This window comes from Girardinichthys multiradiatus, chromosome 20 (genome assembly GCF_021462225.1).
Source record: "Girardinichthys multiradiatus isolate DD_20200921_A chromosome 20, DD_fGirMul_XY1, whole genome shotgun sequence".
NCBI lineage: Eukaryota > Metazoa > Chordata > Actinopteri > Cyprinodontiformes > Goodeidae > Girardinichthys > Girardinichthys multiradiatus.
This window is the reverse complement of record NC_061812.1, coordinates 11,360,777-11,386,689: the sequence shown is the minus strand read 5'-3', so window position 1 is coordinate 11,386,689 and position 25,913 is coordinate 11,360,777. Positions and strand designations below refer to the sequence as shown.

General features: G+C 39.8%; 1 protein-coding gene across 1 annotated transcript in view; it reads right to left on the bottom strand.

Moving 5' to 3' along the window:
• Positions 1-22,234, bottom strand: part of lrrc38b (leucine rich repeat containing 38b) — a 28,124-nt gene extending 5,890 nt beyond the window's left edge. Inside the window, exon 1 of the mRNA XM_047348716.1 lies at positions 20,690-22,234. Coding sequence (XP_047204672.1) covers positions 20,690-21,317 — 628 coding nt within the window. The 5' untranslated portion in view covers positions 21,318-22,234. The remainder of the gene's footprint in view (positions 1-20,689) is intronic.
• Between the last annotated feature and the right edge of the window lie 3,679 nt (positions 22,235-25,913).

Below are 25,913 nucleotides of genomic sequence, written 5' to 3'. Positions count from 1 at the left end.
TTGAATTGAATTGAAAAATATTGGCCAGTACATCCTGACAGCATTGGTGTAACTGATTCAGGTTTATTTTCATCTTACTCACACAGAGGCCTTTTCCAAAACCTAACTGATGCTAGAACTAACTAAGCACCAGCTTAGCAAAAATCAGTGCTATCTCAGCACCAGTTGCTGCTAAGGCAGAGGGACAGCCACTTGTGTCAGGAACTAGTTGCAGGATCATGAGCAACTGTAGCCAATCAAACTTTTGCGAGCATGTTTAAAACTAGAATAAAGTTGTGTTTTTGACTGGCCAAATTTAAAAGAGAAAAAAAAAGACTATAACAGTAACTTTGGCTTCAGCAAATAATTTGTTTAAGGGTGTGCACCCTCACCCTTAAACAAATTATTTGCTGAAGCACCTTTTGAATTATTTTGAACAAAACGTTTTCTTTGGTATCACTTTATCACATCTTAAATAGCATTTTTTTAACCATTTTGTCTTGCAAAAGTTGTACAAATCTGGTAGATTGTGAGGACATCTCTTAATGTCAGCCTTCTACAGGCTATCCTGCTGATTAAAAAAAAGTTATAATTTAGTTATGGACTTTGGCTAGGCCATTTCAAAGCTTTAATTTGGATTAAGCTATTCTTGTGGGGATTTAGATGTAATCTTGGTCTAAATATAATGCTGAAAAATGAAAGCCATCTTCATCTTTAGTTTATTGCAGACACCTGGGGCTTTGGGTTCAAATGTCACTGACATTACAAACCATTTTTACATTTATCCTCCTTGATAAAATCCCCCTATTCTGAAGAAAAGTCAAGTCAAGTAAAGTTTATTTATGTAGCGCTTTTCAGCAACAAGGCACTCAAAGCGCTGTATAGTAACTCCACAGCATGATGATGCCACCACAATGTTCACTGTGGTCAGAGTTTTCTTTCCCTGAATCTCAAGGATGTTTTTGAGCCAAACATATCGTTTGGAATTGTTGCAGAAAATTTCTACTGAACTTTCATCAGACCATAAAACTTTCTTTCACAATGTTATGGAAGATTTTAACACTAGGACTCCCAGAATTCTAACACTACTAAAACTCCCAAGCCCGTCAATTTGACAGTGAGCATTCTGGATGCGAGGGCGGTGATGACGTCATCGCATTACATGCAGTCAGAACACTACAGGTTTTTACAAGAATTAATAATAGTATTTGTTCAAAACCTATTATGCTTTATTATTATTTATAAATAGTACTGAAAAATAATACAGAGTAGTGGGTACATTTAAAAAAAAAAAAGCTTTACTAATCTGACCAAAAGCTGGACAGCTCCATGTTACGCCCCCCTTTCACTTTGCGGACATAAACTCGTGTTAAAAATGCCTTCAGCTCATCCACACTCATGTCTGATGACGAATCATCTCCTAAAACTCTGCGGGCCTCAGCCACCCTGCAGCCCTGAACGTGGATGAGCATTTCGGCGTCCACCAAGCAGAGGAACGTGGTCTGGGCATCTTGGATCTAGCGCTCTGTCAACGCGTTCTGGCTCTGACACCTTCCTCTACTTTCTTCCTCCCCTGCTACTGTCCACAACGTGCCATCCTTTCCCAACCCTAACCCTCCTCCTTCCCAGAAGCCATTTGTAGGATGCCAACAATCTCCTTCTCAGACGTCTAGAGTGGCGGTTTCTAGGCAAAGCTCGCGCGTATACTCAACCGCGGGAAAAAAATATAAATGTAATTAATAGGGCCGTCAAAATAGCGGCTGTGGTAGTTAGAGGTAGAAATACTTAGATCTTTTATTTACTTTGTTATTTTTTTTGAAAAGGGACATAGGAATACACAAGACACGGGTTTAGAAAAAGTCAGGATCCCAGGAAGATAAGAGTTTTAATAAACTAGAGTTATGGCATGTCAAACTTTCAAAACCTTCGAATTGACGGCCCTGGGAGGTCTAGTGTTAAACATAGACAACTAAATATGCTAGAATTGTGACACTGGAAAAGATTTCAGAAATATTGCAGTTAAAAATGAACATTGCACAATACTAAAACAGATAAGCACTGCCTCACAAATTAGAGAATTACCCAACCGCTGTGGTTCTTTGTAATTGTGACTTTCTGAAGCAAATGAAATAACGATTGTTTCTAACAATTACAATCTGTTATCCATAGGCGAGCATCAAGTTATTTATTTAACTTACCCATAAAGTTATAGGAGTTCATGAAATTATTATTTATATTAAGATACAAGTGGGACTCGATATTAAAGTCAACTTAGTAGTTACAGTAAAAGTTTAGTCATGGTGGTTTCAATACTTTTTTATTTATACCAGCTCTGTTTCACAACAATTCAATCAAACTAAGCTAAACTTAGCAAAGGTCAATTATAACACGTCGCTTCACAGAAAGGACAAGCAATTTAACTAGAAAATGTTGTACTAAGTAAATAAAACAATAATTAATGCCAATAAGATCAAAATTATCGTTAAATAAAACATAAATTACATTTTACTCATATTTTGACATTTTCTTAGAGCAGACTAGACTGGCTGCCCCAATTCAATACTCAAAAAAAAGATAAAGGTCATGTAAATTTTTTTGTGTGTTTTTTGCTACATTTACAATGAGGAAATTCAATCTTAATTAATTTCTTCTTTGTTTTCCAAACTGTGACTGCTTTGAAATCTATCTAATCTATGCAAGATGTTGGAGGCTTATAACCACTCCACATGGCCCCCACTACAGTATGTATGACCAGTACTGTATACTGACTGACTTTAAGGATGACTGTTTAGATTAAAAATTTTTGTCAGTTATTAGAAAGCCATTGCTTCTGTTAACATCAATCAGTTGCTTTTAGTAATGTTGCATTATTTATCCGTAAGCATTTGGCGCTTGTGGCTGCTAACATAAATGTTGTTGTAGTCTGATTCATGTAGGGAATAAAACTGATCAAATTATCCTTACAATTTAAATGTGATCTAAACATGAACCACTCTGAAGGTTGTTAATTAATCTTAGGTTACCATGAAGATCTAGCCTTGTTCAAACAGGACCACCTACATGATACCAAAAACTCTCACTTTCCTAGTCCAGTGTGATAAGAAAGGAAAGAGTAATGAAGTGTTTCAGACAAACATAACACCATAATTCTCCAACACTTCAGATTAGGCTTTCTATTTTTTGAGAGCCTTTTTTCATGGAAGTGGTTGGAAGGTTTTTAGTAGATGGTTGCAGTTTTCATCTAAAATGTGAGTGCATCTAACAACCAATAGTTATATTTAAAAAATATAATCATTCTATCAGTTTAAAGCATTTTCACTTAGAGTCCATCTTATTTGTCTTGCTCTTTCAGGATTAAACACCTTAGAAGGCTATCTCTCTACACCAGAGAAGTAGAATCTCAGTGAAAAACAAACAGAGCCAAAACAGAAAAGGAAACCCAACTTTGAACAAGCAGCTCGTGTATCTCCTTATCTCAGAAAAATAAAAACAAGACTGACACAGCTGACAGATCTGCTGCACCATAGGACAGAAGATCTTAAGTGGCAGCATACACTAAAGAAGAGAAATCTGATAAAATCATACAGCATTCAACACCTTAATTATTCACAGATTAAAAGAGGCTAAAACATCTTGCACATTTAATTGATTTGTGAAGAAGACACTTTTTATTAATTATTAAGAAGGGTATAAATAAGTTGACGTAAATAAAAACTTTGTTTTAAAATCGATAATTAACAGTTATCTGTTTTCCTATATTTACCTTAAAACAAGGTTGCTGCTGAAAGAATAAGGCTAAACTTTATGCACTCCTAATGTCTGGATCAGTCAGCAGGAATGATGGCTTTGTTAGATATGGATCTAACATCATACAGAACTGGTAAAAACTACAAAATTTTAACAATAATGTAATAGTTCTGGGTTTAGGCATAGCTGGCATGGTGCCAAAAAAAGCCGAGTGATACTTTGCCTCCAAGTGTCCAGAGGCATCAAATGGATGACAGCCATATTACAATTTTAAAAATGAAGAGAGTGAATTTCAGATGTTTGCAACCTTGTCACATAATTCAGCATAGTGAGTTGAAATGGTTTTTAACGGTAAAAATACAAAAACTTAGATGCAGGCATGAGAAGAACTGAGCTTGGAACACAGATCCAAAACTGGGTGAACAGCGAGAACACATGCATATTCATGGAAGGATCCAGTGGAGAACATGACAATAATTGAGCTTATACAGGTCCTTCTCAAAATATTAGCATATTGTGATAAAGTTCATTATTTTCCATAATGTCATAATGAAAATTTAACATTCATTTATTTTAGATTCATTGCACACTAACTGAAATATTTCAGGTCTTTTATTGTCTTAATACGGATGATTGTGGCATACAGCTCATGAAAACCCAAAATTCCTATCTCACAAAATTAGCATATCATTAAAAGGGTTTCTAAACGAGCTATGAACCTAATCATCACCTTCAAATAATCATGTACAGTTATGCACTCAATACTTGGTCGGGAATCCTTTTGCAGAAATGACTGCTTCAATGCGGCGTGGCATGGAGGCAATCAGCCTGTGGCACTGCTGAGGTCTAATGGAGGCCCAGGATGCTTCCAGAGTGTTGGGTCTTGAGTCTCTCAACGTTCTCTTCGCAATATCCCACAGATTCTCTATGGGGTTCAGGTCAGGAGAGTTGGCAGGCCAATTGAGCACAGTGATACCAGGGTCAGTAAACCATTTACCAGTGGTTTTGGCACTGTGAGCAGGTGCCAGGTCGTGCCAGGTCGTGCTGAAAAATGAAATCTTCATCTCCATAAAGCTTTTCAGCAGATGGAAGCATGAAGTGCTCCAAAATCTCCTGATAGCTAGCTGCATTGACCCTGCCCTTGATAAAACACAGTGGACCAACACCAGCAGCTTCCCACTGAGGTGCCTTGATACAGCACTCTGGGAACAGCCTATTCGTTCAGAAATTTCTTTCTGTGTCTTACCCTCTTGCTTGAGGGTGTCAATAGTGGCCTTCTGGACAGCAGTCAGGTCGGCAGTCTTACCCATGATTGGGGTTTTGAGTGATGAACCAGGCTGGGAGTTTTAAAGGCCTCAGGAATCTTTTGCAGGTGTTTAGAGTTAACTCGTTGATTCAGATGATTAGGTTCATAGCTCCTTTAGAGACCCTTTTAATGATATGCTAATTTTGTGAGATAGGGATTTTGGGTTTTCATGAGCTGTATGCCAAAATCATCCGTATTAAGACAATAAAAGACCTGAAATATTTCAGTTAGTGTGCAATGAATCTAAAATATATGAATGTTAAATTTTCATTATGACATTATGGAAAATAATGAACTTTTTCACAATATGCTAATATTTTGAGAAGGACCTGTATACTGAGACTCTGAAGAGAAATGACAAGCAAACCAGATGGGTAATCAGAGGAAAGGAGCTGCTGCTGAGGCAGAGAGAAAGGCGGAGCAGCTGAAGAAGGGAGGTGATCAGCACAAATGAGCTGAGCAGGAACATAAAGAAACCCAAGAAAGAATCTCACAGAAATATCTAAATGTAACAAAACACAAGAACAAACTAAGGGTGTATTCACACCAGGAAAGTCCTTTGGTCCACTTGTTTGGTCCGGAGCAAAAACTGACTTTATTTTTTTTGTTTGGTGCGGTTTGCTTTCACATTGTACTTTTTGCAAGTAATATATTACTTGTAAACAATGCCACGCGGGTGACGATCATTGCTCCCATTGGACAGAAATGACGGGGGCAGGACAGAGCACAGACGCGGAAATTTAGGAAAACCGCTGTAGACGTGCTGCGTGTAGCACCTCTGTTCTACATATTTGTGCCATTATTAGAGCTGCCATATTATTGTGAGGATGAAGAGCAGCTCATTCAACAAAGATTTTGCGACATTCTATTTATAAGTGTGGAACAGCGTTTGAGTATGCGTGCTGAACACCGAAGAAGACGGTTTGCTCTGCGTGCCCGGTCCCACATGCCTGGTGTTGCAACAATCAGCTGGCCAGATATCATTTGAGTATAACGTACACCTTTGCTATTGGCTACGGTGGCTTGTTAAGTTCAAAGAGACGTACGTTTTCTGCAATTGGTTCGGATCGGGGCCAGTTTGTATTCAGACCATAAGCGAACCGCACCAGAGTCCGTTTGGAAGCAGACTGAGACCACCTCAAAAAGTGGGTCTCGGTCCGGGGGGGGGGGGGAGGGTTGAACAAAATCTGGTCCGTTTAAAGCGAACCAAAAGTGGCAAGTGTGAATACACCCTATGAAATAGGCAAACAGTGGAATGAACTAAAGCCTTACGAACCTACACCTCCCAGTAGGCTGTTTGATTATGTCTCACACCTGAGTTTGGACATGGCCACAAGAAGGCATCAAGAGTCAGGTACGGAAAATAGAAGAACAGACAGCAGCATGATGCTCACGCATTGCTTGCAAGTAAGACAATGTTTTAAACAACAATAGCTAATTTTGTAAAATTTTGCCCTTGTAAACATCTCTATGCTCATGTTAATTCTTAAAGCTATTTCTGACCTAGCTTAACTTGTGGCTTGCTTTTTGATTTAGCCATCAGTCGTCAGACAATTATTAGCCACGTTTACTTAGCATGCTGCATTTCAGTATGTAATTGTGTGGTGAAAAAAGGTACACTACAGGTTATACGTAAACAAAGTCGAGTTGATGAATGATGAACTGTCAAAGTTAACACATAAATGTGCATTAATGCAATTTCCTTTTAACGCCATTTCTTTTTTAAATTTGTGATTAATGCACATGCTTTGGTACTTTTTGGACCTCGTCCAAATGTTATTTCCTTTTCTGTTTCAGCTGTTTCTCTCATTTCTTAAAAAGTCTGGGAGACAGCTCCAGTCCCGCCTCATGTCCAGCTCTGCTACTCGGCGAACTCTGTAACCTTCAGTAGCGGCTAAGGGGGAGAGAAACAGAAAGAACCTTTGGACTTTTTTACTGTTGTAGAAAAAAGAAATGTAGCAAAGCATCATTTCACACGCAGTTATTCACCATAAACCTTTGGGCTTAGGGCACCTAAATGGCTAGCACCACCCCTGGTTGGCAGACATGATGCACAAAAGGAAGGTGCAAAACTGTGTGTTCAGGAGACCAGGAGGAAAGGTAGCAAGCCCAGAACCCTAGTTCTGCGGTTCAAGCTGTTTTACCATGGTGTGGGTGGGAAGAGAATGATGTAGGTATTATCCTGAAGGAGGAGTTTGTCAAGAATGTTCTGGAGATGAAAATAGTGTCGGATTGGGTGATGAGTCTTAAGCTAGAAATTTAAACTGTGATGTTCAGTGTTGTTATTGGTTATGCCCCACAGGTAGAATGTAAGTTAGAGAAGGATAAATTCTGGAGTGAGTTAGATGAAGTGATGCAGAATATTGCCAGAGGTGAGAGAGTGGTGATTGTTGCAGATATCAATTGACATGTTGGAACAGAGGTGATAAAGAAGGCATGAGCAGGTTTGGGATTCAGAACAGAAAGGTCCGCTGGTGATAGACATTGCAAAGAGGATGGAAATGGTTGTAGTGAATACTTTCTTCAAGAGGGGGGATTTACAGGTAGGAGCACACAAGTGTATTGCATCTTGTATAGACAATGTAATCTGAAGAAAGAATGTTATGATTTGGGGTTGTTTGGTTTCTGTTTTTTTTTATATATGGCCCTGTCCCAATACCCACACTACACCCTACGCCCCTCTATGAAGTGTGTACTTTGTACAAGTACATGTAGGGGTTGAAGTGCGCAGGTTACAAGCGTGCAAAATTGGAGAATTGGGACAGTAGGGGTTACGTCATCAACTTGCACCTCTGCACCGTAACTGAAACATCAAAAAGGGCAGGAACCAGCACTGTTTTCACAGTATTGCTGTTAAAAAAACTATTGAAAACTGCAACAAGCAATTGTTTTGAGGAGAAGAAAGTGCAGGAAGCAAAGGAGGTTTATACACCAGACTCTCGCCGCGCCAGTGTTTGTTTGAAAGGTAACTTCAGTGTTATGGGCTACTGACTGCCCAGACTCACCCTGAAACCACTGATATCTGTTGAGCCTGGAAAACCAGTAAAAAAATATATGCTTGCTGTCTAAAATTTACGCAGTTCTTATTATTCTGATTTGATGGCCGGTTATGTTGACGGTTGTGATTGGTTTTTGCTCAGAACGTCATCTGCAGCAGTGAATTGTGGGTAATATACTTCGGCGAAGCCTGCATCTAATCGGAGTTGTGGGGCATAAAGGGGTCAGAGCTAAGGACGACTCTGGAGAATTGGGACACACTACGCACTCAACGGGAACGCGCAATTCAGGGGGGTGCTTCTGTTGGGATTTGGGGTTGTTTGGTTTCTGTTTTTTTCATATATCCTTCTCACAGTTTTTGAATCATGTTTCTGTTTGTTTTCCTGGTCATGCTTTAGTTTTTGTATTCATGTTTTGCTAAGTTGTTTTCTTGGATTGGGCTTGTGGTTATGCTTTAGTTTCATGTTTTTCTAGTTACATTTCTATTTGTTTGTATCCTTGAAGTTCTCTTTTGCCCCTGTCACGTTGTGTTCTGTCTGTTAATTATCTTCATTCGGTTCACCTGCTCCAAGCTAATCTGTCTCCTTGATCCTCCTGGTTCACACTCCATATATACACACCTGTTCTGTTTATTCCTGCCGGAAACATTTTCAAATCATGCTCATGTCTAGTTCTCTCGATCATGCTCAAGTCTTGTTTTCTGGATCATGCTCATGTCTGGTTTTTTTGGATCATGCCATGCCTGTCTCGCCTGCCTGTTTCTGTTTTGTGCCTGCCTCCTCCATGAGTGAGTTTTTGTTGTTTTATTCATTAAATCCTTTTTTCACTTACCGTCATGCTGCCTGCTAGTCTGCATTCTGGGTTCCTACATTGCTCAAGTCCTGACAAAGAAACTTCAAGATAGATGTAGGTGAGAGTATTGTCAGAGTAGAGGCAAAGTGAGACCAGCAATGTTCTATGATTTAGAGACGGCGGCACTGAGAAAGAGAGAGGAGGCAGAGTTGGAGGTAGCAGAGATGAAGATGTTGAAGTTCTCTTTGAGAGTGATGAGGATGAATATGATTTATGGATGGAGTGAAAGAGGACCTGAAGGTATTGGGTGTGAGAGAAGAAGATTCAGAAGATAGAGTTGGATGGAGACAGATGACTTGCTGTTGAGACCCCTTAAAGGGAAAAACCGAAACAAGAAGATGACGCTCAGAATATTAAATAATGTTTTAATAAAAATAAACTGTCAATGTAAAGGGCTGATATTAAATATATGATCCATAAACCCTATAATTATTTAAAGTATGACATATAAATATTTCAAGACTGCCCTGTCCTTTGTTTTTTTTAAAGAATTTAAGTAATTTAAAAAATACCTTTTGACAACAAAAAACCTTTGAATCTACACCTCTCTTAAAAACAGAAAATTATTACTATACATGGATCATTAAATCTCATCAGAATACGCAGTGTATGACAAACTATTGTTTGTACATACGTCAGGGACTGTTTTCTGGAAAACACCCTTTTGAACAGGAATAAGTGTATAATAGGTTTGCAATCACTTACTGACGACAAAAAAAAAAAGAAGATGCAGTACGCACTTGGTTCACTTTCACTCAGGTGAAGAGTATGAATTATTCCTCATCCAAAAATTAACAATCTGCTCACTAAAGACACATTTTGTCCCAGGATTTTGAAACACATGAAATGTTGGATTTAAGGATGAGAACAACCAGAATCTGAGAGTAGAGGATACAACACAGTTAATACCATGGCTAGGACAAATAATTAAAAAAAGTCAGACCTCTGAGGTGATCACAGCTGCAGTGTGTGAGCAGGTCAGGTCTATCATGCAAGAAAATGCTTTTTACGTGTCCCAGGCCAGTACAAAACGTCTGATTACGTACAGAGATAGTGTTAAATTAATAACAGCCCTCTCTAGCCAGGTTTCTTCCATGTTTAGTAATGAAAACCTCTCAAAATTGCTAATACTCTATTTGCATGTCCCACCGGTATTTTGAACCATTCATCTTTTGCAATCAGCTTCAAGTCCTTAAAGTTGGAAGGCCTTGTTGCCATTACCCTAATCTTAAAATCCCTCCACAGATTATCAGATTAATTTCAGGAGTCAGGCTGTGCCACTAAAAATTCTTGTATTTTTGTTGTATTTCTGTGTGTTTTGGGTCATTTTCATGCTGAAAAGTCTAGTGTTGCCCAAAACCAAGTTTCGATGCAGACTGCCTGGTGCTGTGGTTGAGAATTTGGTGTGTCCTCATTAGAGAAATGGCTTCCTCCTTTGTCTGCATCCACGGAGCCCAGCATAATGCACAATTTATGTTGGACGGTCTATGTTAAGATGTTGCCACTGGTATGGGCCACATTCTTTAGAGTGGACTGGGTGGTGATCATTGGATTTTTTTTCTCCTCTTGAACCATCAGCCTTGCCAGTGCAGGTTCCCAATATGTCTTCTGAGATTTTACACAGTGTGGAAAAGCTTTAATTTTTTATAATACTTATAATACCTTATGTGGCCACTGCAACTTGATGACATCTAGAAATGGCCTAGTAGCCCTTTCTTAATTTATGAGCACCCACAATATTCACTTTCGGTCCTTATTGAGCTGTTTTCTTTAGCCATGACTTGCCACACATCAATTGCAGAAAGCTGCAGTTTTCCATCTGCTAAGTTAATAAAAACAGTTGTTGCCAATTAATCAGGGTAATTAAGATGCTTTAGAACAGCATAGACTATGTGGAATAGTTCAGAACCTTGCATTTTACCACAGATCCTCACAGTTTGTGATGGTATGAATAACTTTGGACATGTTATTTTCCTAAAATGAAAAAGGGCATAGACATTGTTTTTTCACTGAAATCTATGGCACAATGTAGTATCATATTTTGAAACGCTGTGTTGGCTATGTTGTTTTTTTCTGTCATGCTTATTTTACACATTTATTGACTTAGGTCATGGACATTAAAATAAATGTGATAGGCTTCAGGCCCAATCACAGTTGAAAGATAAACGTTGTCTACTTGAAATGAACTACATAGTAGGCTGTCGCAGTTTATGAAATACCCCTTAAACTTTTGACATGGCAAGTATTATGACTTTGGAGCAAGCTACTGTTCTGTGATGTAATACAAATCACACCCTTAAACTCTCAAGTTTGTGTGCTTGCACAGATATGTTTCAGCCTTGGCACGAACAGTTGATAGATTACATTTAGGATTACAGCCAGTCAGCAGGATAGGCTATCTCCTGTCTCAGCGGTGATTGATCTACCTTGCTTCCTCATTGCACATCCCTCCCTTTAACACCTCACTATCTCTCTAGATTGATCTCTGAACCAGTCAATCCACTGTAGTCATACATCTCTGTTTATTTGGTACTGTTTACATTTAAAACACTTGAAACACAAGTGTCTAGGAACCTTTGTAGCTGAGTATTCCAACCATACAACTATGATACTTGAATAAACCTCTTCAGTGTGTCAGTAAGTATTAATAGATGTAAATCATTCAGAAATGATGGCAGTCGCAATGAAACATTATTCAGTTATAAAGGAAACTGACCTTAAACATCACTGGAAAAGTCATGAGATTAATTCATGATAAGAAAGAAAATATGAGTTGCATGATAGCACAGTGAGTAATATTTGAAATGCATGCACAAAGACAGAAGCCTTAGTGTGATTCAGGGCAAAGAGTGAATTATTCATAAGGGAACTCCGTCTGCGGAGAGATTAGGCAACCTTATACCAAGCATACACAAATTAAGTCACCATAAGAGCACAAAGCATGCTGACTGCTTACGCTTATTTAATAATACAAGACATAGTTGTTAAAAATACATATCTTTTGTTTTCAAATGCCACAAATCATCCTGATCAAATCACAAATACAGATGTTTATCAGTAAGGTGTTGTCCACTTCCCCTTCCTCCCCGGCTGGATTTCAGTTCCCTGATAAACCTCCATTCCTGTCCTTCCTGTCTGACCGCTTCAGTGGAACCTCTTCTACCCAATTATTATAATTTTTTTTTTATATTAAAACTTTTGGTTAACCATTCTCTTGTCTGGCTGCGTTTTGGGTTCTGGTTGAGTTGCTTCATCGTTACATAAGGCTTTATTTTTTTTGCACACAGCGAAGAAAACTCAAATATTGTTCAACCAGGATTTCACACGCTTCCATGGAAATGATGTGTTTTATTTTTTAAAATGGCGGATTATCCTCTTCTGCTTTTCAACATTTTCACATTTTACAAATCTGTCCACCTTTTCCCACTCAGCTCTCCCTTGCCAGCACTCTCTCTTGCATTCAAACCTTAAATAAACATTAAATTAGGCCAAGATAAAACAAGCTGTCAGGTTGTGTTAATGGAACAGATATTTTCACATCACATGCCCATGGGGGATAAAGCCAGAGATATCAAATTGAGCATTGCAGCCTAATGCTTGTGCCATGTAGAGCTGGTTAGTGGCATCCCATGTTCAGAGCTGTTTGTGCAGTGTGATAACAGGTCTCAAAGGAGCAACTCAATAGGTTGTGAAGGAAAATTCAGACTTTGACCCCAGCTGTCATATCAACTGCTACTTTGCAGATAAACTGTTCAGGTCATGACTAGAGTTGATAGCAACACCACTATGGGCCTGAATCCCTATCTGCCAAATCCCATGAGAAATTGGCCTGCCCTGCCCTGTAGGCAGCTGTAGCTCCAATTACCCTGGCCAATGTGCTGTAGAACTGTGTCAGTCTGAATTATACATGCCCTTTGTTCATCCTTAACCCAAGAGCACTGGAGACAGCAGTGGATCATGTTTACAATCATTCTTCCAATGAAACATTTATCAACCTGATTGGTGGCTAAAATAAACTTTTACATGATAACCCAGAAAGAAATATAAAAACATTGAATTGAAAGGCAGCTTTTAGTTAAGAAGCTGTTATATCCAGTGCTGCGAGCTATAGACAAGTCACAGTGATATAAAAAGGAACTGTGTTTTCTGTCTGTTTAGTTGGTCCTCAGTTTGAATGTCTAGAATTTCAAACATCCTCCTACCACCCATCATTCTGACCTGTGGTGACACAAATGGAAAAGGATGCTGTGCTGTGAAGATAAAATCATTAGGGAAATCAAGAAGTGAAAAATGAAATGGGAATTGGATTTACCACATGGATTTTGGAGCTGCTATTTTATGCAGGCATTCAGGGAGGATGCTACGAATATTTTGGAAAGTCTTATAGAGCAGAGTAAGTTTAAATTAATTTCAAAATCCTTTATATTTTTTTGGGTTCTATATATTTTAGTGATTTTTATTCAAGTACAACACCTAAACTCCAATGACGGAAAATACCTAGTTTCAAGGTGCACAGCAAGGACTCCACTGCTTCTTAGAAGTTAATCCTTAACACCTAAAAGAGGAAAAAATGCTCTGGGTCAGTCCACCTCATTGACTATGTGTATCCCAACTTACATACCCACAAATTACCATTACCATATATATTTATTCAATGTTCTCAAATCTCAATTAGAATTTAATTTAATTGCATGTTTACTTATATAAGTACCTTGGTATTGAACAAGTAGTACCTGAAGTACCTGAACAATATACTAGACTGAAGTCAAAACACTGATGCTCTTTACAGGAAGGGTCAGAGCAGACTCTTCCTGCTAAGGAGACTGAGATCTTTTGGAGTGCAGGGGGCACTCCTGGAGACTTTTTTTGGTTCTGTGATGGCATCAGCCATCTTCAGTGGTGTTGTCTATAGGAGTAATAGCTTCTCTGCAGCTGAGAGGTAAACGGTAAGTTAGGCCCATCAGAAAGGCCATCTCTGTCCAAACCCAGATGACACCTCGACCCAGTACATCACTGTTGGACAATGTCACCAATCCATGCATGAAGCTGTTGCAGAACTGGAGAGCTCCTTCAGTAACAGACTGCTGCATCCTAGATGAACAAAGGAGGGCCATCACAGATCCTTCCTCCCAGCAGCTGTTAGATTTTTAACCATCCAACATACTCAAGTGTTTACATTTCTGCTATTATTCGCACAGTTTTTATGTCTTGTAAATAGTCTGTTGTTCATTTTATGCACAAATATACATGCACATGTTATGCATTTTTTTAAATACCCCACTCATTTACTCATTTCTTTGGATCAGAGTATGCTAATTTGATTAACTGCACAGTATATTCTGTAAAATGTTCTCTTACTGTACAGTCATATTTTTACTTTCTGATGTTATATTTTTACCTTTGTTTGAATATGCATGCTACCACTATTCTATTTTACTCTACTCTTTTATTTTCTATTGTATTCTATTCTATGTTACTGAAGCTTTTATTTAATACCCTTTTTATTGATTATTCCAGGATGAACGAAATGAACAGGAAGGTGGAAGCATTAGAAAAAATTGCCTACAAATAAAAAACTGGCAAAAAATATAAATGCCAATGTGCCAAAAGACAAATGGGTAAAATGACAAACAATTCAAAAAATTGTTTTTAAATATATTTGTTTTTATTTTGAAGGTGCATTTTTTAACCAATGTTCGCAAAATCTTCTTAAATTTATTATAACATTTGGCCAAGGGGGGTAGATAAAACTCCTACATAAACGTCAACCAATCATGCTGTATATTGACTTTACAGCAGTCTCACAGGTGATATAATCAGCTGCAGATTTAAAAACACCTCTCTTGATTTGGGAAACTGCAAAGAAAGACTAAAATACTATCAATAACCTATAGCATCAGATTTGACATAGGTAGAGGTGAAATAAATAGAGACAAAAACTGCTGGTTAAATGTGGTTAAAAATTCGTCTGTTACCCTTCAAGATGTCACCAATTAGCACAAATTTCTCTTAAAAACAGTATTTTTAAAGTTTATTAAGGATCAACCATGATACCAAAATTTTATACCGTAGAAACGCATCAAACTAGATCCCTCAATTGTTGTTGCGAATATCTGAGCCTTCATTTCAACAACCAGAAACGTATTAACTGCATTGAAATCTTTTGAAAATAAATATATAGTTGCCCCACTCAAATATACAAATTCATGTGTTTAAAAAAGTGTAGAAATTACCAATTTCTGAATTAACATGTGCGTAACAGGAATAGCTTTTATTTTGAAAAAAACGTCATATCACACCTAATAAATTCATGTCTAAAATAAAGTTTGTTGTCATTATAGCATTATTTGCAGCTTACCCTTTCACTGTGTTTGTGTCATACCTGCTTGTGGTTTTGTTATATTACCTGATCTAGTCCTTTGTTTTCTTTCTCCCTGCACCCCAAGTCCACACCTGTTCTGTGTTTTCTCCTGAATGTCTTGTCACGTTTATCATTGGTTCCCCCTGCTGTTCAGTTTTGAATTTAAGCCCATTTGTTTCTGTTGTTCCCACTGGTTCCTTATGTTATGTGTATGTGCGATCTCGTGTGTTGGCTACCCTGTCTGTGTTCTGCCATGGATGATAAAGACTCATCTTACCTGAAATCTTCGAGCTTCAGGAGTTCTTCCCTGCATAGTCCAACAAGAAACCAAACTATGACAGAAGGAACCAGCCAACGGGACCAAGCGGGAGGAATGTTGAGGGAAATCAAGAGTGGTGAGATTCTGGCCAAATTATTTTCTCACCTGGTGACCTGGCTGGAAATAGCTGGCAGCCTCCAAGACTGGCTTGAGGCAAGGAGGGATTTTTTTCCTGATCCTCGGATTCACCATGCCATTGAGGCCGAGCGACAGAGGGCCCTGGGAGAAATCGCCGCTTCATTGAGGAGGCCTCCTGCCCCCTCCTCCGCTCGCCTCTCCACTAAAGCTGGAGGCGGCTTTCCAGCTCATGGTTTAGCTCCCAATCAGCCATCGGCGCTGCTTCCGACTCCTAATCCTATTCCTGGTCCAGTTCCGGAGGGGTTCATGGATGAACCGCCTCCAACACCCGATCCCGTTCCTGGTTCTGTTCCGGAGGAGTTCATGGATGAACCGCCTCCACACCCCAATCCCGTTCCTGGTTCTGCTCCGGAGGGGTTCATGGATGAATCGCCTCCACACCCCGATCCCGTTCCTGGTCCTGTTCCGGAGGGGTTCTTGGATGAACTGCCTCCACACCCCGATCCCGTTTCTGGTCCTGTTCCGGAGGGGTTCATGGATGAACCGCCTCCACATCCCGATCCTGTTCCTGGTCCTGTTCCGGAGGGGTTCTTGGATGAACCGCCTCCACACCCCGATCCCGTTTCTGGTCCTGTTCCGGAGGGGTTCATGGATGAACCGCCTCCACATCCCGATCCTGTTCCTGGTCCTGTTCTGGAGGGGTTCTTAGATGAACCGCCTCCACACCCGATCCCGTTCCTGGTCCTGTTCCGGAGGGGTTCATGGATGAACCGCCTCCACACCCCAATCCCGTTCCTGGTCCTGTTCCGGAGGGGTTCTTGGATGAACCGCCTCCACATCCCGATCCCGTTTCCGGTCCTGTTCCGGAGGGGTTCTTGGATGAACCGCCTCCACACCCGATCCTGTTCCTGGTTCTGTTCCAGAGGGGTCCCAAGCCGAGGCGCCATCACACTTTGTTCCTGTCTGTGAGGGGCTCGTGGATGGACTGCCTCCACTCCCTGCTCCTGTTCCTGGTCCTGGCATAGATTAATTGGAATGTATGTACCTGACTTTTGTGAAGTGCCTTGAGACGACATGTGTTGTGAATTGGCGCTATATAAATAAACTAAATTGAATTGAATTGAGGGCTCCGAGGACGAACTGCCTCCATCCCTGGTTCCCGTTCCGGAGGAGTTCGTGGAGGACCTTTCTCTGCTTCCTATTCCTGTCCCTGAGGGGTGCGAGGACGCACCCTCTCCGCCTGCTGTGTCTCGGTGGCTCTGCCGCAGATCTCCATGGCCTCGCCAAACGTCCAAGCGGTCTCCGCACCGCGCCTCTGAGCTCCACCATGGGTTCTCCTGGTCCCCCCGCCGGCCGTCAGATCATCGGCTCCTATGTCGCTGGCCTGCTGATCGCCTGCCCCTACGTTGCCGGCCTGCTGATCGCCTGCCCCTACGTTGCCGGCCTGCTGATCGCCTGCCCCTACGTTGCCGGCCTGCTGATCGGCTGCCCCTATGTCGCCGGCCTGCTGATCGCCTGCCCCTACGTCACCGGCCTGCTGATCGCCAGCCCATACGTCAGATGTTTGTTTTGTTTTCTGTCATACCTGCTTGTGTTTTTGTTATATTACCTGGTCTAGTCCTTTGTTTTCTTTCTCCCTGCACCCAAGCCCACTCCTGTTCTGTGTTTTCCCCTGATTGTCTTGTCACATTTGTCATTGGTTCCCCCTGCTGTTCAGTTTTGAATTTAAGCCCATTTGTTTCCGTTGTTCCCCGCTGGTTCCTTATGTTATGTGTATGTGCGATCTTGTGTGTTAGCTACCCTGTCTGTGTCCTGCCATGGATAATAAAGACTCATCTTACCTGAAAACCTCAAGCTTCAGGAGTTCTTCCCTGCATTTTGGTCCATCAGAAACCCACTTTATGACAGTTTGTTGTTTTCATAGACAGAAGGAACTGACCCCTTAATCAGATGAAATCCTTCAGCAAATTCTGCTTGATACTGGTGGAGGTTGCTGAAGGCACTCCTTGGAGGGCTTTGTGCAGACAAAGAGGAATTTCCCTACTATTGTGGGAACATTTTCATGAAAAATAAAATTTAACCAGGCACTTTGAAGAGGTTCTGATGCTGGGGGACAGTGTAATGAATTGTGTAGGATAATACACCCAACAACCGACTGAACATATTTTCTTGCCGTGAAGGCATACTTGAGCTTGGACTACAAATCATCATCAATATGGCGGATACGCAAAATTGATCAACCAGAAGTCCATGACCTTATTTAGCTGCTCCGCAGCAAATACAGTGATGTAATAGTTGAAAACATGTAACAGATGAAAGAGAAAACTGAATGGACTGAAAAAAATTACCCAAACAGAATATAAAGATATCTCTGCAACACCTGGAGAGACTTTTCTGCACTCCTACAGACTCCAAGTACACAACAAAATGTATTTAAGGGCTAAAAAGGTGAGGTGGATTTTGTATGATATGAACCCTTTAAATCCAGGACAAATGGTAAAAAAAGAACTAAGAAGCAAACCTGACCTAAAAAAGTGTGTCCTAAAATGTTAAAAATTGCCCATGCATAAGCTTTTCAATTCCTGATCTAAACTTTTACCAGTGAGAAGCTAACTAGCCACTCATGAACATGTGCACAGCTGAGTCTTACTAAGTGGTAAACACAGCTGCACTTTTGGAACTTCATTAATATGGCAGCTTCAGATACTTTAAGAAGTCATTTTAAGGACCCAATTTTAAAAATAGTATCTGATGCGAAATGAGGCTGCTAGAACAGGCAATGAATAACATTACAGCTTTTGGTTTGGTACAGACCACAGTTTTATATTTTTAAAAAGAGAGTGTAATGCTGCAGGACTAAAAAAGGCAACTCCTACACATATTTCCATGATTTCTAATAGATTTTTAGTTGCAAAGTTCCATCAACCGATGATGGTTGTTAGAGATTATACATATTGCAAAGCTTATCAAGTGAAGCTCATTCACTAACGAGTATCCATCTGTTTTGGACAACCACGTCTCTTATGTTTTTTCAGAGAATAGGTCATATCATATTTCCACTGTTGAGAGCTTAGTCATTATGTTTATTAGGTCTGGCAGTATGATGCTTGTATGTGTGAACCAGTCTTGTTTTCAGATCCAATTCATTGCTAGGCACTCTTTTTCTGTCTCTCTTTCTGTGAGATTTTTAAAAACTTTCACACCACATTTTCCTTAAATTTCTCAATTTTAATAACATGATTGTTAGAGTAACATAATGTTTTGCTGGTAATGATAAATTTACCATTAAAAATGGAGCACACATACAAGTGCCAATGCTTTTTTATCTCTGCTTAAAGCCATTAATTATTATTTGCGGCTAAACACACTACGAACCTGTTATTAAGGCAATCACACCCACTGGCAAACTTCTAACTTTGCTTATGTACAAACCCCAAACCTTTCTGCTTTGGGTGGCGAAGGAAGAAAGATGTGAGAACAGAGTAAGGACAGAATCGATAGCACAGACAGCATGGCCTATATGTATGTAAGTAGTTTAATTTTGTGGGTTGTCAGCAGTTTAGAACAGCTGAGAAGTGCTGAACCAGTTTTTAGATGAGCACAATAAAGCTAAGCTAACTTTTAGCCAGGATTCCAATTTAACTTGAAGGCAGAAATCAGGTTCTTTAGCATTTACGACAAAGAATACATTTGTTGACATGCATAGTGACGTTAACAGTTTTTAATCTCTAACAAGTCAATCAGTTTCTAAATTGCTCCCAGCTTTCCAACAACTTTTTTAATTTGTAACTATTACATCTGATGCCCATATCTAAGCACACACACACTTCTTGAGTTAGATAGTTTTAAATGAAAGCAGGTATTTGTGTGACAAAACACATTTTCTCCAACAACACCTTTGGTTTTCAAGATATTGCATCTCAACATTTTTTTAAATCATTTTTTTCTTTTTTCAAATGCAACCACTGTGGTGTAGATATATATTTTAAGCAAAAACATAACAAATGTTATCACAACTCTGTAATCAGAAAAAGGATCTTACGTGGTACAAGTCATGTGTGGCTCAGCCGTCAGAAGTGTTTATTTTTGCTTCTTTGCACCAACGTACTACCCTGCTCGCATGAGATAGCTGTTGTCTGTTACACTTGAAAAGGCATAATCTGTATTTTACAAATTTCAGAATAATACTTGTAACACAAAACATGGCTATTGACTGTTTTGGTCTTCCATATTTCCTGACTCAGTTTAAATAGCATAGATACAGTATAATGATTTCATATGACTCATTTTTATCTATGAAAAGACTGGCAGCCCCCTTTTGAATACAGAGATTTTACCCAAAACATTTATTTTATCGGGAACATGGTGATTCCATTTTTCTTCTCTAAAAAGCAAACAAACATTGAGTCTCCCTTGTAAAAACACCAAAATGTCTTTCCTGTTATGTAACTTAGCCCTCGTGGCCAAATCACATTGGTGGATGGCGTCTGTTAGCCTAAAAATCCACATGGATAAAACAATATACACACGACCGGAAAGACTAGCTTCATTCTCTCTGTAGAACAAACTAAATTTGTATGTGCCTACAGCTGAATTGCTACATGCACGAAAAGGTGAGATAATGAAGCATCTTATAATAAAAAAATTGATTAATCTCATAAATGTTCAATATTAAGGTCAGTGCTTGGTTTACATGTATGATCAAATCCTAAATGAGCTTCTTTTCTTCAACTATTTTAGAAATACTGAGAACTTTATGCCACTATTAGATTTGTAAATAACACATGATTGTCACTTTCAAAAACAAGTGCTATTGTCTCATGTTATGCACCGAGTCTCCCACATCAAGGGCTGTGGGGGTGGAGGAAAAAAGAGACAAATTTAGAACAAGGGAGGGGGAGGGGGTTTCCTCTTCCACTGGGAAAAAAACAGACCAGGGAAGTATGATGGCATTGGATTTACCATATTACAGCTGAACGTATCCCTTAGATGCAAATTATCTGGGTCATGCACAACAACAAAGAACTGACTCTAGAATGACATTACTTACCATTTGGGAGCTTGTGATGATTTTCCATCAACCATTCAAACAGGTTGGTAAAGTTGCAGTTGCACACCCAAGGGTTGCCCTCTAGTCTCACCACCCGCAAGGAGGGCAACTGACTCAGGGCCCCCACCTTTAGGGTAGATAGTGCATTACGTTCCAGTTCAAGTTCTCGCAGTGAGGTGAGGCCCAGGAAGGCGTCCTCACTCACCATGCTCAAATATGGGTTGTTTCCCAGTCTCAGTTTGATTAAGCTCCGGGATTCCCCAAAAGTCCCCTTAGGGATTTCAGTCAGATTGTTGCTACCTAGGTCAAGGAAGACCAACCTGGAAGAGGTGCTTAGGGTCCCAGGTTCTATGTAAGAGAGGGAGTTGTTCCGGAGGTCTAAGTAGACCAAGTCACTGTACAGAACCAGAAAATCTGAGGGGATGCGGGGTATCCAGTTGTCAGCCAGCAAAAGCCTCCGGACATCCAAAGGGATCTCTTCAGGAAGACGGGTTAACCCCCGGCCACTACAGTCCACAGTGTGAGGATCTGGGCACAGGCAGGTTGCTGGGCAGTTTTCGCTACAGGTCCAAAAGACAGAGGACAGTAAGATGAGGATAGGTTGAAGCCAGTAGACCCATGGCAACATGGTCGAGAGGGTCAAATGAATTAGGGGAGAGGAGGTTTAGGTTAAGGACAAATGGGAGAAAATGGATGGGGCTTGAGAACAAAAAGGTGGGGGTCACAGGGCAGATGACTGGTAGAAGGGAAGGGGAGAGATGAGTGAAGAGGGTGAAAGGGATCAATCCTCTTGAATGAGCATCCTGATGTTATGGAGAGAGATACCTGACAGAGCTTTGGAATTGTGTGATGGCAAAACAGCAGAGGAAAACTGTTTTCTAGGAAATCACGTAACCAGCTGCTAAAATAGAATAGAAGTCGGTCTGTTTTAATTGTGCAACAAGAGCCTGACAGTAACCACTGAGAATAACTGACGATAACACAGAGGGGAGCGTAGCGCAGAAGAGGGAAATTAACACGAGCAAGCTGGGAGAGAAGAGAAGTAAGGGAACCAAACAAGGGAGAGGGGGGTTGAAGAGAAAGCTGTGTCTGCCACACTATCCCACAGTTCCTCTGGCAGCAGTGATAGACAAAGACAATGAGTGCTGTGACAAAAAAGGATATATGAAACAGTAATTCAAGCATGACAAGCAAAGAGTTGCATTGCTGCATTCGTCCATTAGTCCAAAGTCTTTGTGCAGAAAAGCCCAACGGTGTTAAAAAAACAGAGCTCACGGAGCATCGCACAAATGTGTGGTGATGTTGCCCCCGCTCGCCCTCAATTCTCTCTCTCTATCTCCCAGTGCCCTGCAACATGCTGTAAAAACAAAGCCAGACTCAGTGCTTTTTTGTCCAGCACCATTTGTAAGCTGTTTGAGAGACAATCCAAATGTCCAGGCAGGAGCCTTGTGGATGTATGATGAATTACTAAGCAGCACACAGCCATGCCAATCCAATGTCTGCCTCTGAATCTACCACGGTTTATCTCATGCCCTCTCCCCTCTCCTTTTTCCAGGGGGGCGTGTCTGATTCATCAAGTCACTGTCAACATGTGATGTCACTTCCTATAGTGGGAAAATCTAAATAAAAGACAAGATAAATAGTGTTTGATTCTAAAATGTATTTTAGCTGTGTCTTTAAACATATTTACAAATACAGTGCAAAATATATTTAAGAATGTACATTCTTTCCTAATTGCATGTTCTTCATGGATTATTAATACGTTATGTAATCCTATCAAAATATCACAATTGCTTTACCAGTCTACTTTTCTAAATAAAAAAAACATCTAAATTAGGGTGTCCTAATATCAAAATAAGTGTTTTATAAATCAAAACTCTGTGGAAGAGAGATGAATTAAGAAGTGCGTTAACTTTCCTAACTTTCTCCAGCAGGGCTGTTGCAACTAAATAGTGAGCAAGACATTGAAAGATGAGTTGCATTACATTTTCTGTAAAAAAAGTTATAGCATGAACAGTAGTTTTGGGTTTCAAGGAGACAACATTGCAGCCCTTGCTTTCTTGCTTCATTATATTTCAAAAATAACTTTGAAAATTTTTCTTTAGAGCTGAAAAGGGAATGAATCAACGGAGTCTATTTAAAAATAACTTCTAAAACATGAGAAATGTGCACTTATTTGGAGGGTCCCTGTCACTGTAGAGCTTTGAAACAGAAGTTTAGACTGATTAATTTGTTTTTCTTTAAACACATTTCAACTTCAATTCTTTCATTAAGCGTTCAATTGAGATTGCATTGCTGTTACCCACAGGCAAGAAATTAGTTTTTTTTGTAATAGAATTTTTTTCTTAAAGAATGTTATGCTGATCTCTTTAGAAAGACCTATGATGAACATAATTATTCAATATGATTGACTTTTTTCAGTTTCTGTATTGCTTTCCTCATCTGACTGCTTATATGAAGAAATTGACTGTCCTATTCTTCTTAGTGATTGCAAGGACCTTGTTTTTGGTTTAATACAAGTTATTTTTCAGTTTTTTATGGCTTGAGTTAATCCTTCATTTTTGGTGTTTAGCTTTGTTCTCTTAGTTAGGCCTGAGCAGCAAAGCACTGCAAAGGCCTATTGTAATCGCTATGTTTTTATTATTCTCCTGGAAAATGAATTGGCTTTTTGGAGGCCTAAACATATTCAAAAACTCACCAAACTTCACTGAAAATTGTCCCCCTAGGGAAATCTAAGGTTTTTAATAGAATTGAAAATGGGTGTGGCCAAACGGCGCCCCCTAAAGTGAGATAGGCCAATTGGTAAGTCCTAGAAATTTGAAATTTGGTACATAGGTAGATCCCCCCAATTCATGAATAAAGGTTTCTTGGGGGGTATGCCCTAAAACCAACAGGAAGTCAGCCATTATGAGTCAAATGGTCATTTTTGGCCGTTTTTCACATACATGATGAACTTTAAGTAACTTCTCCTTGGGATTTTGAGCTATTGGCCTTTTATTTGGTCAATATGTGAGTTTTTTAAAATGCTGAAGGGGCGGGGCCAGGCCTCAAAGTTATCCTTCTCACCGCAAATTTCGAACAGCTATAACTTTCAAATAAATAGGCTGAATTGAACCAGGTATGATTGATCCCTCTCAGGTGTCCAACAATCCTATGTGGTCAAATGATTACATCATCAAAGCCACACCACCTGAGAACAGGAAGTCACTTTTTTCACTTGGAAAGGTCCCTCTGTGACCCTCTTGATCCAATCAACATGAACGTATGACAGGAAAAATTACAAGTTGGTCTAACTTCGTTTGGAACATTGATAGTTTATGCTGGAGGGTGTGCCCTTGGCATCGTGGCGAAGTCCGATGTCACTCCATGGCCATACATTTACTTCCAATTTGCAAATTTGTTATCTAATCTGCACCAAATTCAATAAGATTGATCCTAGTCCAGTCCTCAAAAGAGATCTGATGACATATTTGGTAGGTGCAGCCTAATTTTTCCACAGCACCCCCTAGAATATTTTTTAAAAATCAACCCCAAGCCATGCTTTGGCCGAGGATTGTGAAATTTGGTACACACATGTAACTTCTCAGGACCTACAAAGAATTATCTTGGAGCATTGGTCCAAAACCCACAGGAAGTGATTTTGACCCCATTTTTGCCGTTTCTAGCCTGCATATCTGAGTAAACTCCTCCTACAGCTTTTGACTTAGAGACTTCAAAATCTCTCAGTATACTCTCAAGGTACTGGGGATCAAAAGTCATCAAAAGCTTTTTGCTACATCAAATTATGTGCACGTGGCCAAGCCTCAAAATCTGACTTCTCGCCATCAAACAAGAAACTGTTATAGTTCCTACAAGGAAAGTCACAGAGACATTAAACTTTTTGGGATTGATCCATATGAGGCCCTGAACAATATTCAATTTTCAAATGCTGACATCATCAAAGCCCCGCCCCTGAGAACAGGAATTGTCATGTTGACCTTTGAATGGTCAATATTTGATGTCCTTCACCTAATCAATGTGAAACTGCCCCAAGCGACAGATAACATGATGGTCTAACTGTTATGTGTGGCCATGGTGGTGTGTCAAAGTCTGATGTCACGCTATGTCCTTACGTTTGGCTCTAAAGTACACATGCATGGTCCGATTTACTCCAAACTGAATATGGCTGATCTTTGTTATCCCCCAAACAACTCTTACATAGAGTAGGTGATGCCAGCCTCCTGCAGTTGCTACACAGGCTGTGTGGCGCTGAGCTGGGAGGGCTGACCAATATTGCTTGCAGCTTTAATTTTGATTTGTGCTTACTTGTAGTTCAATTATTCCATCTCTCTGTGTTGTCTTGTTTTGCTTTCATACTTTTGTGTCATTAGTCAATTTTCCCCTACTTCTTAGTTTGCCTTCCATCACATATTACATTAATTCCAGAAATTAACTCACGTTCCATTCCAGTCATCACTTCGCAACATTTTGTTTTCTGTCATTCCTTACTGGATTGAATGCCACACTCCCATAGTTTTAGTTGAATTCTGAGGTTGTTCCACTGAGTTTCAGATTGTTGTTTTTTTTTTTTTATTATTATTCTGCTACTACTCCAGCTGCCTCCCTACATTTGGGTCCTTGCAAAAAATCAAACATGACTGTCAATTTGTGTCCCCAAAAACCTCTGATTGTTCACAATCATACCATTTCGATAATCATCGTAATGCTAAACTAATGTTTTAAAGGGATTCTGTGTTTGCAAAAAACAAAAGCTTGAGACATTTAGGTGTTTGCCTTTTACTTTTTTGTTTTCCATTTATGAGATTGTGTGGTCCTTTTTGTAGTCCTGCTGGTTATTGTTACAACCTCATAGCACACAGACATTTAGTATAAATATATAAACATTAGATGAAATATAAAAGTATGTACATATATGCATGTACATACTTTTTGTTTCAGGACCAGTTGGAAGGCCAATTTTTCTATTGCATTTGTTCTAGCTTCCAATAATTTTTTTGTTCACCAAAATTCTGTATTTACCTGCCTTGAAGATGGTTCTTATTCTTTTCTAATCCATTTGCCTACATATCCTGGGGTGCAGACGCTACTGGTAAGACATGAATTCACTTCTGAATCACTTAATATACAAAATATTTGGCATCCAGCTTGTGCTGCTTTCATATTCATCTGTTCGTGTCATTTTGCCACTGTAGATTGCACTAAGTGACTAATGCTTGAACCTGTA